Source organism: Macaca mulatta, chromosome 6 (genome assembly GCF_049350105.2).
Source record: "Macaca mulatta isolate MMU2019108-1 chromosome 6, T2T-MMU8v2.0, whole genome shotgun sequence".
Lineage (NCBI taxonomy): Eukaryota > Metazoa > Chordata > Mammalia > Primates > Cercopithecidae > Macaca > Macaca mulatta.
The window spans coordinates 21,036,758-21,058,378 of NC_133411.1; the positions used below are offsets into that span (position 1 = coordinate 21,036,758).

Consider the following 21,621-nt stretch of genomic DNA (forward strand, 5'->3'; position numbering starts at 1 on the left):
ATATACATATTCATGTGTATATTCTTCATTTCTATATCTATATCTATATATGTTCTATGTTGTTTTCTTTTTAAAGTACAGAAAAGAAAGAAAGAGTTAAGCAAGTATGTCTGAGATCTATTCATGCCAGTGTATTTCCATGTTGGAGCACTCCAGGAAAAGAAAGAAGGCAAGGGACCCAATCAAATCCTCTTATAAACATGATAATGACAAAACTTTTGGTAAACAATCTTGTGGTTATTAGCTAGAGAGAAAGTGCTTATCTATAACATCTTTTTAGTTGGATGTGTCTCACATAACACATTGGTAAACAAATCTATAATCTGTAGACTTATGGAGCAGGGTTCCCTGAAAAATGGGTTATATGCTATGTAGTTATAGAAGTATAAAGAGATATTTATGATAAAAAATAGCTCCTTTCTGCATTAGTTATGTGGCTATGCCATTTACTTGGAGATGTCACATGTTGATCTGATTCAGAGTGCATCTCGTGGTCAGGAAGGACATAGGGTGCTGCTGGAATATCCTAGATCTATCTCTACTTCATCCATCTCATAAATATGCATATCCTCAAAATTTTAGAAAAACTTGAGATTTGTTACTGAACACTTGTCTAAATTAAAAATGAGTTTTACTTAACTCAATTTTTAGCAAAAAATTGATTGTCAATAGGGACATTTGCTTTTTTATGGTTTTTGGATTATGCTGCTGTAGCAAATCCTGTAATACATTATTAAGCAGCCTTCATTACCATTTTGGCCTGATATGACAGGATATAATTGATGTGATATGTCTTATGATATGATTGATATAATGTCTTATGATATGATTGATATAATATGTTCTGGCCAGTAAAAAATAAAAGGAGAGCAGATTTATATTTTTTCCTAAAAAAAATTTATGTCTTTGGCATTATTTTATTTTATTTTTTTACATAACACAGTATTTGAGGGGTGAATAATTTACTCATTAGAAAAAATTGCCAACTCAAGAAATATAAATCCCCCAGTGCAATACAATTATATATATGTGTGTGTATGTATATCTGACAATTTATGTGACAAGCAAAATCTATACAGGAAAATTTCAAAGAACTATTTACTCTCTTCAGCAAATAATTAAAACTAACATATAAGCAGAGCAAATAATATGTTTGAAAATCTCATTCAACTTTTGTAATATGCCATATTTGTTTTAAACAGAGAGTATTTATTTAAGTGTTACAGAAATATTGAAGGATATGTAACATTTTCTTGCATGGGTATAAATAATGGATAATCAACATAATAGGGAAAGTGGTTAATTTATTTTCAATTATTTCATTACATTGTTTTAGAAAAAGTGAGGATACGTTTAAAATGTGTTTAAATCACATTATCTGATGGAAAAGAGCATCTAGAAATAAAAACCATTGCTTTTTAATTTACTGTAGCAAACGCTTGCATGCAAGTTATGTGTAAACACACTAACCTGTTTTAGGATCGACGGAGAAGTAGGGTTGTCCCTGGAGAATGCTGTAAACCACCCGAGCACTGTTTCCATAGGTAGGGTCATCTGCATCAGTAGCTGTCACCTGTAGAACAGAGGTACCTGTGCATTCAGGAAAACAAATTTTAGTGTGTGATGGCATTTAGCATATGATTAATTTGAACACAGAAAATGGGTATGGTGAAATGTCTATGGAGATCAGTAATGGTTGTGTCCTAGTAAATTTAATTAAATGTATGTATAAAACATATTACTTGCTTTCTTTCCCTGCTATCAACTGTAATCAAAGAGAGTCTAAAATATAATATTGGTCTCAAACCTTTTAACATGGTTCTTTATGTGCTGGTAACATTGTGAATAGTCTCTTTTGATTTTCATTAAAAAAGCAATAAAACATAACCAAGGTTTGGTCGGCTTGCGCTAATAAATCAAATTGGTACTAACTGTGCAGTTAAATCAGAGGTATGATAAAGCTGTATATAACATGTTTCATGACTGTTTTGAAAAGTGGAGGTGGAATGATTTGTGATTAAGTCGGGAAGGTGGGTGAGTTGACATTCAATTATCAATGACATCACAACACTCCATTCAACTCATTTTCTGTGTTACACATTCTTTTTGTTTATTACCTGCATAATTAATGAGTCACATAACTGGTCTCCTTTTTTCGTTTGTTTTTTTGTTTGTTCGTTTTTGAGACATGAGATGGAGTCTTGCTCTGTCATTCTGTATGGAGTACAGTGGCACGATCTCGGCTTACTGCAACCTTTGCCTCCCAGATTCAAGCGATTCTCCTGCCTCAGATTCCTGAGTAGCTAGGACTACAGGCGCCCTCCACCATGCCCAGATAATTTTTTTATTTTTAGTAGAGACAGGGTTTTGCCATGTTGGTCAGGTTGGTCTTGAGCTCCTGATCTCTGGTTATCTGCCCCCCTCAACCTCCCAAAGTGCTGGAATTAAAAGCATGAGCCACTGTGTGCAGCCAACTGGTCTACTAAGTTCAAATCTCATTCCTTTAGTGTCTCGTACACAGTGCCAACATTGCACTGGATTTTTTATAATGAAAATGAATTATAAATTCATTTATAACATTACAAATACTATATTTTGAGGTAATAAAATTATTGAATGTAGTATGCTCATGCCTTTATGCTTACTTTTTAAAACCCAATTTGTATAATTAGATACACCTATATAATATTTCAATTGTTTCTAAACGAAAACTTAATCTAAGTATAACATGACAACCATATATTAAGGGATATACAACTTCATTGCAGAATTAGTAGGTAAGAATGCTCATCTAAGAATTCACATCTATTCATAAAATGTACCTGATGAATCATCTAATAGTGCACACTTGATATTTTATTCCACGTCACTAGAAAAATTCTACCTACTAATTTGGGTTATCTATCAAGTAAAAATATTTTTACAATCAAATGATCTTGTATGGAATTTTGTATTCATTTTGGTATTTGAATATGGAAGCACTGACAAGAGTTTTTTATTTTAGTAATGATATCAATGATTCAGGACCTAATGTCTGTTCAACTAGAAAATGTGTACTTCTAGGCCTGGGCATGGTGGCTCACGCCTGTAATCCCAGCACTTTGGGAGGCTGAGGCTGGGGGGATCACCTGAGGTCAGGAGTTCGAGATCAGCCTGGCAAATATGGCAAAACCCTGTCTCTATTAAAAATAGAAAAATTAGCTGGGCTTGGTGGCGCATGCCTGTAATCCCAGCTAGTTGGGAAGCTGAGATAGGAGAATTGCTTGAACTCGGGAAGTGGAAGTTGCAGTGAACCGAGATTGTGCCATCGCACTCCAGCCTGTTCAACAAGAGCGAAACTCCATCAAAAAAAAAAAAAAAAAAAAAAAAAAAAGAGAAAACTTGTACTTCTTTGTTGAACTTCAGACACAACTTTAGGGAAAGCTTGTTCTGTGTCTTCAAGTGATTCTACAAAATAGAATTAATATGCCAAGTTCACCTAACAATCCTTATTAGCAGATCATAAATATTTATAATATATTAAGGATTCTGGCCCCTAAAAAGTATTTTAACAATGAGACTCTAAGAAGAAATATGACTTGCAATTATCCATCCTCAGAGGATGAGAGCTGTGTTATGTCTAAAAGAGATTTCAAATTATAGACCAATAAAATAGTATGGTGACAGTAACTGCTGTTTAGAATGCTGAGAAACTGGGTCACTCATACACTGTGGGTAGAAATGTGATTGTTTGGCAATTTCTTATAAAACTAAACACACATTTACCCAGTAAATTGAATAGGGAATTTTTTTATTTTTTATTTTTATTTTATTATTATTATTTTTTGAGACAGAGTTTTGTTCATGCTGCCCAGGCTGGAGTACAATGGCACAATCTTGGCTCATTACAACCTCCACCTCCTGGGTTCAAGTGATTCTCCTGTCTCAGCCTCTTGAGAAGTTGGGATTACAGGCGCCTGCCACCATGCCCAGCTAATTTTTTCTATTTGTAGTAGAGATGGGGTTTCACCATGTTGGCCAGGCTGTGAACTCCTGACCTTAGGTGATTCGCCCCGCTCAGCCTCCCAAAGTTCTGGGATTACAGGTGTGAGCCACCGCATCCAGCCCTAGCATTTTAACAAATAAATAAAAACTGATGTTCATAGAAAACCCTGCTTACAAATATTCATAGTGGCATTGTTCATGATAGCCCCACACTGGAAACCATCCTGACGTCCTTCAATGAGAGACTTGTTAAACGAACTGGTACATTCATAGTATGAAACATTACTCAACAATAAAAATGAATAGACTATGGATACATGCAACAACTTGTATGAATCTTCAGGGAATCAACTAAATGAAAATTAAGTAAATCCCAAAAGGTTGTATACTATGATCCCATTTATATAGCATTTTTGAAATGAAAAAAAAAATTAGAAATGAATAACAAGTTATTATTTTCTGGAGATTTTGGGAGACAGACTAGAGCAATGAAGTTTGGTATAGAAGGGAAGCATAAGGGATCCTTATGATATTGGAACTGTTCCATATTTTAATTATGATAATTGACATACAAATAGGCACAGCTGATAAAATTCTGTAGAACTAAGCTCACTCGTACACACAGACATACATACACACACAAATGTATACAAGTAAATCTAGGGAAACCTAATGACAATCAGTAGATTTTACTATTTCAATAACCTGGTTATGATATTGCTTTATAGTTTTGCATGATCTTACCATTGTGAAAAAAAAAAAAAAAGATTTGCAAAATGTTACCATTACACGTGAATCTACAACGGACTCAAAATTACAAGTATTAAAGACAAAGATGAGTTCTTGCCTCTGTGCTACTCCATTATTAGAGAGGTAGTTTGGGTTTGTGTGTCCTGTGAGTTTTCTCAATATACCACTAACCTTTCTGGCTTGATTAAATCAATTCCCACCACAAACTGTCCTGAGCTGGTCACATACAGACTATCTCTTCCACTATAAAGTATAATTAGTTATTAATATAGCATATTAGGGACTTTTTATGTGATGGCACAACACTTGATCCATAACCAATATTTAACCCTCCAACTTATTCAGAGAATACCACTAGGTAGGCATCTACAACTAAAAGTTGATTTTGAAGACATTTTCATTGGTACCTCACTGAAAAAAATAAAATAAAGTCTGTTGTTAGGTACCCAGATTAGGCTTTAAATGTGCAGCAAGCTTAAAATATGGTTAAAAATGGTCTAAAATTATTTCAATTAAATCTTTCTTTGAAGGTCAGGCACAGTGGCTCACGTCTGTAATCCCAACAATTTGGGAGGCCAAGGCAGGCAGATCACCTGAGGTTGGTGGTTTGAGACCAGCCTGACCAACATGGAGAAATCTCATCTCTACTAAAAATACAAAATTAGCTGGACATGGTGGTGCATGCCTGTAATCCCAGCTACTTGGGAGGCTGAGGCAGGTGAATTGCTTGAACTAGGGAGGCAGAGGTTGAAGTGAGCCGAGATCATGCCATTGCACTACGAACTGGGCAATGAGAGTGAAACTCCATCTCACCACCACCACCACCACCACCAACAAAAATCTTTCTTTGATCTGATAAGAGAAGTGTTAATAGTTCCAGGCACATAGGGATTACTGGGACTCGGGAGAGGGAAAACTACAGCAAACAGTAGAATAATGGCCATTGAAAAACTAGGCTTATACACTCCTCAGGTTTTGAAATTAGCTCTGGCCCGGAAATAGCAATTTAAGCCTAAATAGTTTTTAATATCTAAATAGCAGTCCCTGGGTAACCATTTCATGCAAAAAGCTGAGAAGTACAAACAGTGCAAGATCACTCCTCATTTGCTATAATAGGCTGAATTGCCACATGAAAGAAAGAGAGTTGCTCTGTTTAGCTTGAGGTGTCTATAAAAGTCTAGCCTTGTTAAGTGAGAGTCGAGATACATGAAGGCAGTGACAAGTTAAATAAGGAAAAACAAGAAAAGGAGATGAAAAAGGAAGAAGGGTAGCATGGTGATATTGTCTAAGTGATTGTTTAAAGTAACAAAGGAAAGTTAGTAGAGCAGACAAAAAAATATATATAGTAACTCTCTGCCCTGATCCAAAAGAATGGTCATTAATAGCTACATACATTTCTGCACAGGAAGTCTCACACAATTCTCTTTGTGTGTGAAGCAAAGAGCAACAAATTGCCTCTTATACTATGTGTACTGTACTTCGGTGGTGCCTGAAGGCATCAGGTTACCACTTTGAGTATCAGATTGCTGATTGAAGGGAACACACACACTTATGAATAGCAGAACCCAACTAAATGCCAACCCATCAGAGAACAGAACAGGGTTGGACATAAATAGCAGGGATGGAAAAGAAATCTCTTGCCCCATTGTTCAAGGATCTTTTACTAGGTAGGACTGGAAAGAAAGCTTAGAGCTGAAAGAAAAATACATTCATATCTTAAATTCTTATTTATTTGAAATCTAGATGGAAAATTGTAAGACTTGGTATATTCAGTGATTCTTTATACTAGAAAAAAGTGTGTGCTTTTAGTAATGCTATAGGCTAAATGTTCATGTGCCCCTCAAATTCCTATGTTGAAATCCTAACTTCTAGTGTGATGGTATTTGGGGGCAGGGTTTTTGCAAATACCGCGTGAGAGCAGATCCCTCTTTATTAAGAGATTAGTGACTTTATTAAGAAGGCCCCAAAGAGCTTCCTCATTCCTTCTGCCATATGATGACACAGCAAGAAGATGGCCTTCTGTGAACCAGGAAGTGTGCCATCATCATGGAATCTGCTTGCACCTTGATCTTGCACGTCCCATCCTTCAGAATTGTCACAAACAAATGTTGTTTAAGCCACCTACACTATGACTTTCTGTTATATGAGTCCAAATAAACTAAGACAATCAAAAAATCAATCAATAAACAAAAAGGAAATGAATAAGTAAGCTAATCAAGGTATATCTTATGGGTTAAATCACATCCTCCAAAATGGATATGTTGAAGTCCTAATCCCCCGTACCTCAGAATGTGACCTTCTTTAGAAATAGTACTTTTTTTTTTAAATTAATTAATTAATTTATTATTATTATACTTTAAGTTGTAGGGTACATGTGCATAACGTGCAGGTTTGTTACATATGTATGCTTGTGCCATGTTGGTGTGCTGCACCCATCAACTCGTCATTTACATCAGGTATAACTCCCAATGCAATCCCTCCCCCCTCCCCCCTCCCCCCTCCCCATGATAGGCCCCGGTGTGTGATGTTCCCCTTCCTGAGTCCAAGTGATCTCATTGTTCAGTTCCCACCTATGAGTGAGAACATGCGGTGTTTGGTAAATGAAATTAGTTAAGAGAAGATCATGCCAGAGTAGTGTTGGCCCTAATCTACATTGACTGGCATCCTTATAAAAATGAAAAATGTGGAGAAAGGTACATATACACAGGGATAACACCATGTGAAGATGAATGTAAATATTAGGGCGATGTGGCTACAAGCCAAAAACACCAAAGATGGTCAGCGAACCACTAGACACTATGGGAGAGCTGTGAAACAGGTCCCTTCTCTGAGAGAATAAACTGCTGACACCTTGTTCTCAGGCATCTAGTTTCCAGACTGTGAGATAATACATTTCTGTTGTGTCAGTCACCCAGTCTGTGGCACTTTTGTAGGGTCACACTCCAGCAAATGAAGATGGTGTGCTAGAGTTTCAGTGGGAAAAACTGACATTTATTCTCATAATTTTTAGTTGCTTTTTAATCTGGGCAAAACTATGAAGTTATAAGTCAAGAAAAAAATTGTGTATTATATTTGAAACCAGATCCATCATAAGAAAGATAAAAAGTTATTGTTACAAATAGATTAAAGTAAATAAAGATGAATATCTGATATTTTTGATCAGACACTTCTAATGATCTGTCTGTTGACATTTTTAAAGTTAGTTAATGTATTGTATTGGGCATTTTAATGAATTTTATCACTCATTAAAAGTTCAAGTGAAACAGATTCTCAGTATTTACATCTCTGTCTGAGAAAAGTCTCCTATTTGAATAATTCAATTTCTTTATTCATACTGTGTGCCCAAATTTTCTGCATAGAAAAGAAAAAAAAATTCTCTACAGTGCAAGACTTCAAAATGGAAACATATAATGTCTAAAATTCCATTATTCTACCAGAATATTAAAATAGGAATCTAATTTTCTCTGGGAATTATTATATAGGTTTGATGAATAGATATTAAACCAACAGTTCCTCTCTCTAGATAACTGGTTTCTCAATTAAAGAAATATCTTTCAAAAGTGCTTTAGAAACATTCTTATATTTTGAAACTGTTTCCCTTAAAAACTATAATTACAAAAATGTTGTATTTCAAGTTTCACTGGTTATTTGGTATATAATATTTTCATGTTAAATATTTCCTGTGGCACAGTTAGCTGTTCCCATGCTGAGGATTAGTTTCTCTCAGCTGATGTTTTACACAAATCTGAGGAAGATTTAAGTATATGAGAATGCTTTCAAGATATCTTTTCTACAATAAAACTTAAGTCTTATTTTCTTTAGGGACTGCCCTGTGCCATTCTCATTCTTTTCATTTGTTTTTTGGTACTACTGCTTTATAAATAGCACGCATTTTGCACAGATGCACATCAATAAGAAACAGAAAGAGTAGACTTCCTGGAAAGTTTCTAAAAACCAATTTGAAATATTTAATAAGGCATTTTTATACCAAGCAAATACTCTCTGAGACTACAAATTGTTATGCATGACTCATCAGGGTTCACAGCTCTGTTAAAATCTCAAGAGATTCAATATTGAATAAGATCTTTGAGTAAAAATAAGCTGGAGATTTACAAAGGCTCAGAGTACCTCTCTGAAGGAATCTCTTAGGGCTTAATTCTCAGAAGAATTTCCCAGGAAATGTGAAAAAGCAATAGTCGTCAAGACACAACTTAAATTTCATTCTATACAGGAGAACTGTAATTTCACCAACGACCAATAACACTGAATTCTAGTCATTGTGTAATTTTATAAAGTTTTGAGTATTCACTCAAGCCATTGGATTGAAAAGAAAAACATTTCTGCAAGTACACATATGAAACATCTGGGCTGAGTACCAAAACAAAATTCACTATTTTGTGTACTAACTATAAAACCACAGCAATTGTTAATTTCTGTGCACTTTCAATAAGATCTTATTTATGGAACTAACTAATGTGAAATTTCACATTCACATGTACAACTTATATTCTGCTCCATAAATGGAAAAAATAAAAATCAGGGAAATAATATGTATTAAGTGCCAATGATGTGGTAGCCCTCTGTTATAAGCCATTGAATTTAATAAAATAATTAAATTAACATTAATATTGAGAAAATGACATTTAATACTGTTTTACCCACAGAGAAGTTGAGGTTCAAAAAAGTTGTTTAGTTGACAATTGGAGAAGGCAGAATTCAAGTCCAGCCCTATCTATTTTGATATGTAGCAGTCTTTCTCATATACGCTATTACTCGACCCAGTCAAGATCTGCTGAATCTTGTTTAATACTTACAATATTTTCTGCAATTGTTTTGTGTGGTCCTTGATGGTGTATAAGGACACTGTGGATGCATCTACTTGGGCAGAAGAAGCTTTCTATCACATTTCCTACAGTGAAAGGCCGAGGCAGTAAATCCATTTTGTCAAATAAGAGTATGTGGCAGAATACTTAGAAGGGAGTAATATCCAGGTACTAACAACACTGTTGTGCTCCTCTGCAGTCTTGTAGAATGTTCATAATTCTCTTCATAGTTGTACAGAGTAAATGGCTGTGGTGAAAACTGACTGGACTGATCATATGCCCACTAGTCTTACATATCTTACAAGTATATTTGTATATTATCTCAAATTAATTTCCTACCCTGTCCTGCTCTGCTCTGCTTGCAGAAACTTAATAGCTGTCATTGATATTGATTAGCTTTTCTTACCAACAGAATAAGGGGAAGTAATAGACGGAAATTGAAAAACAATAATAAGTCAATCTCTCTGTCTCTGCCTTTCTGTCTCTGTCTCCCTCCCACCTTCTTTCTGCTTCGGATGATTTCTCTGACTAAGATTGCAGTACTTCAGTGGTTCCAGCTCCCTTTCAGCTGTGCCCTACCATGGTCCATTCTATAAGATCCAGGTTCTGGGCTTAGGTAACACTACTCCTCTCAGCCTTAAAGGAGCCCTACTGTTGCAGTGATTGTTTCATAGGGTACTATTTGACTTTTCAGTCCCTCCATTTTTGTAACTTGTTCTCAATTTTTCCTATTTGTCTAACCACCAGTTGATGTGTTTTTCTGCTGGAACTTTGACTGATACAGAAGGTATTAACAGATTTCTCCCCAATGGTCCTTTACCCATTTTGAAGAGTAATGACTACACACTATGAAACACAAAGGTTAGATTCTATATTTGATGCTAATATAGTGAGTACAAGTTAAGTATCTCTTACGCTTGGGACCAACATTTCAGATTTCAGATTCTTTTCAGTTTCAAATATTTGCATATACATAATGAGACACTTTGGGGATGGGACCCAAGTTTAAATATGAAATTCATTTAAATTTCATATGCATCTTATTTCTATAGACTGAAAGTAAGTTATGCTTTTAATAATTTTGTGAATGAAACAATATTTGTGTACATTTAACCATCAGAAAGCATTATCTCAGCCACCTATGTGGACAATCTCTGGCTGTTTGGCATCACCACTATTTCTGACTCTGAATTTATATGCTACTGATAAACAATCATTTTCACACAGAAGTACTAAATGGTAAAATAAATAAATAAATAAATAAAAAGCATACAATTAATGCAGTGAAAAAGTAATGCATTTGTAGTAGCTAAGTAGAAGAACGGCATCACCAGAATACATATATGAGCCATTAAACAATAAACTAAAAGATTACTGTCTACTGTACTTTTTAAGGACAGAATAAAAATCAGAAGCAATTGAGGGACCAGGAAATGGTTCCTCTGGAGATGGCTATTTAAAATTTTTTCTCTAGAGTCACTTGCCTTATTAGCAATTGTTTACATCTTTGATTTTACAGATGGACAAGATTTTTTGTTCTGTTACAAATGCACACTACTCTATTCCTACAATGACCCTATCACATATTTTCATCACATAGGAACTTTTCTTCAGTGTTAAACAATGTCATCTTCATCATCACGTGAGCATTCAGAAAGTTTTGGATATTGAAGCATTTTGGATTTCAGATTTTGGAATTAGGGATACTCAATCTGTACTTTAAAATGAGAATCTGGATGCCCTTTGCATTCAAAAACGTGAATTACTCAGCATATTAGAACCTGACAAATACATCATCTGGAGAGTTGTTTATTGCATGTGAAATGAAATGATGAATTTCTTAGGAGAGAATGTAATATATATATATATATATATATATATATATAGAGAGAGAGAGAGAGAGAGAGAGAGAGAGAGAATGTTTAAGAACTCAAATACTTGTTGTCAAAGTAGCCTATAAATTATCTCTCTTATGTGTGATATGTTTTAGAAATGATTTCTTGAGATTAGCTTCCATTTTACTTAATTAATGAAGTGGAAAGTAACGGTGTCACCATCAAGAATTAATTCATGAGCCTGCATGGTGGCTCACACTTGCAATCCCAGCATTCTGGGAGGCTGAGGCTGGTGGATTGCTTAAACTCAGTAGTTTAAGACCAGCCTGGGCAACATGGCAAAACCCTGTTTCTGCAAAAAATACAAAAATTAGCCAGACTTGGTAGTGCACACTTGTGGTCCTAGCTACTCAGGAGTGTGAGGTAGGAGAATCAGTTGACCATCAGAGGGCAAGGCTGCAGTGAGCCCTGATTGTGCCACTGCACTCCAGCCGGGGTAACAGAGTGAGATCTTATCTCAAAAAATTTAAAAAAAAATGCATTTTTTAAAACTATGAGAAAGGCCTAGTGCAGTGGCTCAGACGTATAATAACAGAACTGTGGGAGGCCAAGTTGAGCTCAGGAGTTTGAGCCCAGGTGTTCAAGATCAGCCTGGGCAACATAGAGATACCATGTTTCTACCAAAAAAAAAAAATTTTTTTTTTTTTTTTTTTTTTTTTGAGATGGAGTCTCACTCTGTCACCCGGGCTGGAGTGCAGTGGTGCGATCTCGACTCACTGCAAGCTCTGCCTCCCAGGTTTGCACCATTCTCCTGCCTCAGCCTCCCGAGTAGCTGGGACTACAGGTACCCGCCACTGCACCTGGCTAAGTTTTTGTATTTTTAGTAGAGTCGGGGATTCACCGTGTTAGCCAGGATGGTCTCGATCTCCTGACCTCACGATCCACCTGCCTCGGCCTCCCAAAGTGCTGTGATTACAGGTGTGAACCACTGCACCCAGCCAAAAAAAGAAAGTTTTTAAAATAAAAAATTATACAGATGTGGTGGTACACACCTGTAGTACCAGTTAATCAGGAGGCTGAGGCAGGAGGGTCTTGAGCCCAGGATTTCAAGGTTGCAGTGGGCTAGGATCACGCCACTGCACTCCAGTCTAGGTGACAGAGTGAGACACCGTCTCAAAAAAAAAAAAAAAATAAATAAATAATAAAAAAAAACCTGTGACACAGCTATATCATCAAAATCAAGCATTTCTTGTTTAGCCTTTATCGTAATTAAGCCCGTAAGGTATCTTTATGAAGGACTCCTTAATCCTGAACACCAATGGGAATATCTACTTCCTTAAATAATTATCTCTCTTGTAAAGTTTAATGCTCCTATCTAAGATTTAATTTCTTTCACCAGGGTAAAACAGCTTGGGGCACAATATTGTTTTCAGGATGATTAGTATATTTAATCTCTTATATCTGTTATCTTCGGCACTAGATTCTTTCCTTTTAACTCCCTTTTGTGTGAGGAGTTAATATTTGATCCATGCATACTTAACCTTGTAAAACTTGTTCTTCTCACCTACAGGCTGTCAAACTTTAAGTGGTCACACAACTGGAGCCTCGGATGATAGCTCCCTTTAACCAGGAACCCTCAGATAGGCCTCTGAGGGGAATCTGAGTTCCGTTTTCCCAAAACAGCATACCCTGTCAGCAGGAAGTAGCTAATATCGGTCATGATCCCTATTCTAACAGCAGTTAGATGCACCTCTTCAGAGCAGGAAATGATAGAGGCAGCAGGCAGAGAAATCCTAGGCAGACCAGGGGCGGGTATCCCATGAAACCTCATCTTCAAGCCAAAGACAGTTTAAAGCATGAAGACCAAGCTACAAGTCAAATTCACGGACCAGATTAAGAATCTGTCTTCCTCTTTGTAGTGCTTTCCTTTGATTGAGCTTCACCCTTCACCTATTTTACATATATCTACCCTTTCCTAATTGTTTTTACACTGTTCTCACCTTTGACTGGTCCCTTTGTTTTAACCTTTTTTCCAAACCCATGAATGGATCAGTACACACTTCTTTAACCTATGCCTATAAAAACTGTGGACTCGGCCACACAGAGAGATGACCTGACTTCAGGAGAGACAAGCCAAGCCTCCCATCCCCTCTCTGCCGAGAGCTGTTTGGTCACTCAATAAAATTCTCTGCTTTCACTACCCTTCAACTATCAGTGTGACCTCAGCGGGACAAGAGCACGAGACCCACTGAATGAAGGTGCCCAGAAAGTCTATAGCACTGGCCCTCTGACCTTGCCAATGGAGGGCAGCTGCCTCACATGACAGAAGCAATGGCAAGTCCAAGTCAGTCCCGGAGTCGTGAGAGTCCTGGAGTCATGGGCCAGAGCAGGGCAAAAGGCTAACTGAGATGCTAACATGCCTCTTTCCTTTGGACAGCAGGCAGCTAATTAGCACACTGTAACATCCCCTCTGGGGTTTGGTGGTCACAGGCACCACTGCCTGGGCATCATCAAATTCCCCTCAGGGTGACACACCTGATCTGACTGCAGCCTCACACAGAGTTTGCTCCTGTGTTGATGCTCAAAGCAGTTGGCCAGACCCCACACTTTCTCGCTTACATGCTCCCTCCTGCCAGGGGCTGAGTGCAGTGGGCTAAGTAGATGGAGTGACCCCGGCTCCAAGTCCAGCAAAGGGGGCGAGAAAAGTCCTGCATCAACTTCATGCTGTTCTTGTTTAATGAATGCAACAAAATTTCACAGTGTTCTCCACAGCGAATCATTATTCTGTTCATTTTAATCCTTGTCTTTTATGTTGTTGCTTTATTTCCAAAAAAATGAAAGGAAAAAAAAAAACAGCTGGTTGATTGAAAGATAATAGCACATTATCATTTAAAAACTGAGTTGATGTTTTCCCCTCTCAACTGGAATGCTACCTCTTAGTAAGTGTGGCTGGAATGCATTGATATTCTTTCCAAGCTGGTTGAGTACTCTTCTGTTTCCAAAGCAGGAGTAACTTGCATCAGAAGAGGGGACTTGTGATATTTGTCTATTGATAAGAGCTGTTTTATTTTATTTTGTTTTTGTTCCCCTGTGATGTGGACATTTTGGTTTACTGGAAGTTAATTCTTGTGTCACAATATTCCTTTTTTGATCCATCCTCAGAAAAATTCACCAAAGGCCTTATGGTAGAATAAAAAGATAGTTTCTTGGATTGCACAGAAGAGATTAAAAAAAAAAAAAAAAAAAAAAAAAAAACCTCTTTCTTGTTTTGAAAGCTTCAATTTAATAAGTTGTCCGGGTGACTTTCCCAGTTTCTTCTCCATATCTTGTATTTACAAGGACTTTCTTGGACAAGATAATGTTCTCCTTTAATGTTTAGGGCTATACATTTGATCTATCTCCCCATGCCGCCCACCTCCTGCCCATTAATCCAATTTCAGTGTCTTCAGTGCTCTAGGAATTTTTGGAATCTCTTATCCACTCTTGGTACCCTATCTTATTATTATGGTTTCTTTTTGAAATATTTATGGTTTCTTTTTGGTATACGGTCTCTGACATGTCAAAGGGGTGATATATCAGAAAGATATATCTAAGAGTAAGTTATATTGTAATAACAAACAAACACTAAATTTTAAAGTCTTTAAGCAATAAAAGTTGATTTCTCACTCACATACTCTGAAATGTGGTTGGGCTGGTGTGGCTTTGTTGCAAGCTGTCCTCCCTCGGAGGCAAATGTTGCTGAGTCACTACCCTCCATGACACAGGTGAGTGTTTGCAAAGCATCTAACCAGGTAAATAAAAGTATAGACAGTAGAATATCATTGGCTCACTACATTATATAAATGTATATTTAAGACAGAAAATTAAACATGGTGGAACAGAGTTCATGAAATGTCACTTGGAATCACCAGGTTCTTTATGTCGCTGTCAACTGCAGTCTCAGTGGTTGCTTTAATCACATGGAATCTGATTCCAAGTGTATTTTTAGTTATAAAGCAGGTACAACCTAAGTGCTGCTACTATATCTCTTTGCTGAAAAGACAGTAGAGAACAACTCCCATCAATCTCTTTTTGTTAAATATATTGATTATATCGGATATTTTAAGTTAGAGAAGTCATACCTATACTTGGTAAGAAAAATAAACACAAGTCCAGTGCTATTTCTCTTAAGGAAAGCAACCTTAACATTGTCTTGTATACATTTCTATAACTCTATCTCTGTTCATTCAAAGGGCTATAATTTTATACATATATACATACAGTAAACAAAACACTATGCATTTTTACCCCACCCAATAATTTGTCATGTATATCTACATGACAATTACGTAAAATACTATTTTTTTTTGAAAATTCAGGTAACTTAATTGGAGGGAAGAATTAAAAGAATTTTAGAAATAATCAGATGAGACATTTACAATTTGAGTATTTATGACAACTATGAAAATTAAGTGAACAATTTATGTTGGTATCTCTGAATAAAGCACTTGAAATAATGGACCAGAAAATTTACATTAAGATACAACACAAGAATTCAAAATCCACTAATAAAGAACACTTGAATGTAACAATTAAAATTTTGTTCACTGTGGGCAACACTGTGAAACCCTGTCTCTAATAAAAATACAACAATTAGCTGGGCATGATAGTACACGCCTTTAGGTGGGAGGCTGGTGTGGGAGGATCACTTGAGTCTGGGAGATTAAGGCTGCAGTGAGTCAGAATCATGCCACTGCACTCTAGCTAACCTGGGGGACAGAGTAAGATATTGTCTCAAAAAAATTAAAAAATATAGACAGCTTCACATATGAGGGAGACATAACACAGAAGAATCACTACAGAGTAATAATCTAGTAAATTATTGATCCTGAAAGACAAAGAACAAATACTTTGATCTCTTCTTTTATAATATATACTTATATAATAAATATAATTAAAATAATAGATGTTTAATATAATTTCTGTAGCTAGCTTACATTCCACATTGCTTATTATTGCATATTTAGATTTTTGTGTTTTTTTGTGTGCTTGTTTTCCATACTACATAATAAATTACCACAAACAGTTGCATATAACAAAAGCCATCACATTTGCTTCTATGTGTAAGGGTGCTTGTTTCTTGGTATCTACATGGACTGTTGTGATAAACTTGGAGAGTAGCACCCCCTTTATGAAAGGTCGCAACTTCCACAATATTCCATGTTATTTCCGTGTGGCACAGTAGTGGAAGCTTTAAATTGGCCATTTAGCTTGTACAGGACAAAAATATCCAAACAGGATTTCAAAGTTTTCTCCTTGCCAGAGTATGAGTACAAGAAAATTTTTCTATATATTAAAAGGGGAAGTGAAATTGGCTGAGAGAAACTCAGAGGATTTCAAGAAGATGTGCAATTATGACAAAGAGAATGAATTGATGATGATCAAGGACTGATCACTGAAAACCATTGGGAAAATGGAAGTCTGATAGAAAGCAGTAGAGACCCGTGATGGCACTGCCAGTCTTCTTCCACACTGGGCTTTCTCTCTAAGTGATGTGCCCTCACCTTCTACCTTCACAGTGTTTTGTTTCTACATCCAATTTCTGTGTCTCCCCTCTATACCTGACCATTGTGCATTTACTCTCTATCTGATCATGATGACTTTCTCTACACCCAATCACTGTGCATTCATTCTATACCCAATTGCTGTATATTCTCACTATATCTGATGCTGTACTTTCTCTCTAACCTTGATCATTTTGCCTTCTATCTATATCTGACCATTGCACCTTCCAACTATACCTGACTGCAATGTTTATATCTGACTGCTGTGTCATTTTCACTCTATGCCTGGTCACTATGCCCTCACACTAAACCTAGTCATTTTGTATGTGTGTGTTATTTTCAGATATGATCTTGATGCCTTCTAATCACTGGGCCTACTCCACATCTCTCACGTTGAGCTTTCTCTCTGTGCCTGATCACTGAACATTCACTGAACACCTGACTCCTAGGAAATGGACATAACTATCCAAAATTATGTGCCCCCCCCAAAAAAAATTATCCAAACAGAATTGGAAATCAGGTTCAATTAAAAGTGAGAGTGATTATCATATATCCTGATTGTTTAAATAAAATAAAATTTCAGTATATGTCCTAATACCATAATTTCAGCTTTTGCTTAAAATATTTTTCAACTTGTAAAATGATACAAACAATTTTAATTCATATGCTTTTATTAAAATATTGGGACAACAACATAGACTGATTAGTATTTTTAGTGATACTTGAATTATGACAAGTGTCAATTTTGAGATTATTGCTTTATTCTTGTAAGAAGGAAACAACATAAATTGTTATTATTAGGATCTATATGTGTGACATTCCAGTCAATTTATATAATTAATAAGAATGATTCTAATGAGAAAATTGATTCATGAATGAATATGATAAATATAGGAAAAAGTCACATTTAATAATAGCTCTCAGTCTCTGTGAAAATGTATATAATCTGTGTTTACTCATTCTATACATATTTTATTTATTACCTATTTAGTTTTAGACACTGTGTTATGTGTACATGATACTGAGATTTTTAAAATATACTTTTAAGGGACCTACAGACCAGTATGATATCAGATGATTTCAAAGTAACTTATAATCAAAGGTGAGAGTTGCTAAAATAATAAGCCAAGGTTGCTCTAAGATCAATTGTAGTAAATATTTTGTTATGTATATTTTCTCAAAAAAAGACATTCTCTACTTCAAGAGAAGTGCTACATTCAAAAGCCAAATTATATACCTCAATGATCCATTGACCACTGTAATAATTTCACTTATTCTATTTTTTAGAATTACCTACACATAACCTGCTTCTTTAAACTGCCAAGAACCTCCGACGGGTTTGTTTTGTGTTTCGGTTTTCTACATCGAGGCCTATAAACAAGAAAGTCATTCTTTGGCTATCATATTTTTTAAAACATGATGTACCAATTAAATCTATATGAATGTGGTCCAATTTATGCAGAAAAATAGATATCTTCTAGTCAAGTATTTTATCTTGTGAAACGACCAGTTTTATTAGGGAATTCCAAGTCTGGTCTACATTTACATTCATAAAAAGTAAGTGGTAAGAGGGTAACCGTGTACTCTGGGGCCTACCAATGGGCAGAGGATAGGAAGAGGGAGAGGATCAGGAAAAATAACTAATGGATACCAGGTTTGATACCTGGGTGATGAAATGATCTATACAACAAGCCCCATGACACATGTTTACCTATGTAACAAACCTGCACATCCTGTACATATATTGCTGAACTTAACATATAAGTTAAAAAAAAAAGTAAATGGAAAGGCTCAGGAATCACTTGAAGTGTAAAACACAATCTAGTAAATCACATCAATCACTGAATAAGGGTTAAAAACTATGTTGGTTTATTGGGCCTTTCTTTAATTTACAACAGCAAAGTTAAGGAGATATATATATATATATGGATATTATATATATATAATCTTTACCCAATGAAACAATAATGCAATTTTACCAGATATTGGAACAATTATGTTCCAAAAATTAAGAGTCAATATTTCCACAAAATCTTTCCTCTAGATGTAATTGTAGGTGGAAAGGAACATCATGTACTTGTTCGATAAATATTTACGGAATCTCTTCCTTCAACTGAGGGGATACAACAACAGAATGCAGGAAAAGTGGAAAAACAGAACTTCTGAGCCTCCTCTCTAAAACCCTTAATATTTTGGTTCTTATCCTCTTGAACTACCGACGTAAGAATGCACACGAAGCAGGCCCCTAACTGGAGGATAAGATACCATGGATCAGAGACAAGCCACCCAGCTGAGACCCCAGAAAAGCCAGCTGATAACCAGCATCCACCACTGCAGATGAGGGAGGCACCAGCTCCACTTGAGCTTCTAGATGACTACAGCGCAATGTATGACCCTAGCAGAGGAGTAGCCTGGCCCACCGAATTATGAGCAAATAAAACAAATATTGTTTGTGGCCACTAAATTGTGGATGGGTTGATTTGTACGAAACAAAAGCTAACTTACACGGAAGAATACTTATGCAAATAAAGAAGAAAATTATGAAACTTGCACAATTTTGTCCACCTTCTGATTTGTCAGTTGTCCAATGTGTCTCTTCACGAGTACTGCAATGTTCCATGTGGAATTAGAGAGCTGGCTGTACTTTCTGGAAATGATCCCATTCCGAACATTATGCCCCAGGGTAATGATTTTTAAATGGCTACTAGAATCTTGGCAGGTGTCCAGGGTGAACATCCCAAGATATTTGGGCAGAACTAAATCAGCTCTCCAACAAGAAGCACAATAAAGTCAGCACAGCTGGTGTTTCTTCTTGTTGCTCTGCAACAAGAAACACAGCTGCAAATGGAACAGCCTGGGGCCTTAGAGATTGGAGGTGAAAAAAGAAGACATGAAAAAGATTAGAGATGTTTCAGTGCATTTCCAAGAAAAAGGAACTTTGCAGTAAAACAATCTCCTTTTTGTAGCAGCAAAAATAAGTTTATTATATTGAACCTAAAATTTATCAAATGTATACTTATAATTCTGTTAAAATACAATATTTTATTCTCTCTCATTCATTAAAAATTACTAGTTCCATAACCTATTACAACCTGTTAAATGCTTTTACATGGTATTTAATGATGTCTATTTTACTAATATACAGAAGAGCTAAAAGTTTGTACATTTTCATACAGAAATGTATATTTGAAAAAGAAAATAGTAAAGTTTATGTTCTGCCAAACTACATTGTGATCTGGTATAAGATTTTTTTTGAAACAACTTCTAGATTTAAAACATTTAAAAAAAATAATGACTGCAATAGAAACAAATTTCAGTTAATACAATTATAGAAACTCACTCTAGGTGAAAGCAGTACTGTAATTGCAGAAACTTTAGGATGTCTCCATAAAAAGAGAAGAGATAAAAATTATTCCTGTTTTAAATAAAAGAGATATGATATGCACAATTAAGACAAACACCTTTACCAGCTTTTTATTGCCAATTTTATGTCTTTGTATTATTGTTAAATTTCTTAGTCAGTTATGATATGCTTTTCATTTGAAAGTGTAATGCCATTTACAAATACAATTTTATTCATCTTAATTTCTAAAAACATTCACTTGACTCCTGACTCGAAAACCAGCTATCATTTCATCTCATGGTCATTTTCATCTCCATGTTGTGATAAACACATTAACTCATTATCTCATATTTTAATTGTCAATTCTGAAGACTATATAACTTAGACATGTAATGTAACTGTAGAGAAAGGAATTAAAGAAATAATTCCATAAAATAATTGATAGAAGGTGGTAAAGATCAAGGCTGAAGTGATAATGTACTGTATATCACAAAAAAAGGAAAATTTAAAGTCTCAAATTTGCATTGATCAAATATGTACATCTATTATGGATTAATCCAGGTTACATTTGCCCTCGATAATATTATAATGCCATTCTGTTCACATGTGTTTACTCTGTTGAAATTATTTAGATAAGTATATACAGTGGATGTATATATGCTTATCTAAATATTTAATGTTTGTATACATGTATATGTATGTCATATATGTATATATGTACATGTCACATATGTGTATATGTCACATATGTGTATATGTCATATATATGTATATATACATGTATATATCACACACACATATGACAGCCAGTACCTTACTAGGAACCAAACATAATTCAAGGGGTCTTCTAAATGAAGGCTATACTGTGTGTGTGTGTATGTGTGTGTGTGTGTGTGTGTGTGTGTGTGTATATATATATTTTTTTATTTTTATTTTTTAATGAGAACCTCATGGTTCCCAAGTAGCCATGCCATTACTCTTCCTTCTGTGGGTGCAAAAAACCTCATTTTATTCCACGACTTTCCTCAGTGTTTTCATAATACTGTGCACTTCAAGATGACAATTAATATTTAAACACTGTTATTGCTTACTTAGCCAGATAGAACATATTTTTGTTTTAAAGTACATGGCATGAGCATTCTGGCACTACGAAAGTCTCTCTGGACAGGATCATCCATTTAATAAATATATTATTTAATTTGTGTTTCTACTTTGACATTTTTAATTCTTTATATTGCATGTTCCCTAGGGCAGTAGTTTTTAACTCAGAGCAATTTTGTCATCCAGAGGATATTTGGCAACGTCTGAAGACATCACCACTTTGTGGTAGTGGGAGGAAGACT

At 35.6% G+C, this 21,621-nt stretch overlaps 1 protein-coding gene across 21 annotated transcripts in view; it reads right to left on the reverse strand.

Annotated features, from left to right (window-relative positions):
- CDH18 (cadherin 18) overlaps positions 1-21,621 on the reverse strand; it is a 1,124,701-nt gene that overhangs the window by 237,695 nt on the left and 865,385 nt on the right. For 18 of the 21 annotated variants that reach the window (XM_078004402.1, XM_015139758.3, XM_028849356.2 and 15 more), the window contains one exon: positions 1,471-1,590. Coding sequence is in view for 19 of the 21 variants with exons in the window: in XM_015139758.3 (XP_014995244.1) it covers positions 1,471-1,590 (120 nt within the window). In the remaining 2 variants the exon portion in view is untranslated. The remainder of the gene's footprint in view (positions 1-1,470; positions 1,591-21,621) is intronic. The other 3 variants (XM_078004394.1, XM_078004396.1, XM_078004395.1) reach the window with 1 other exon arrangement.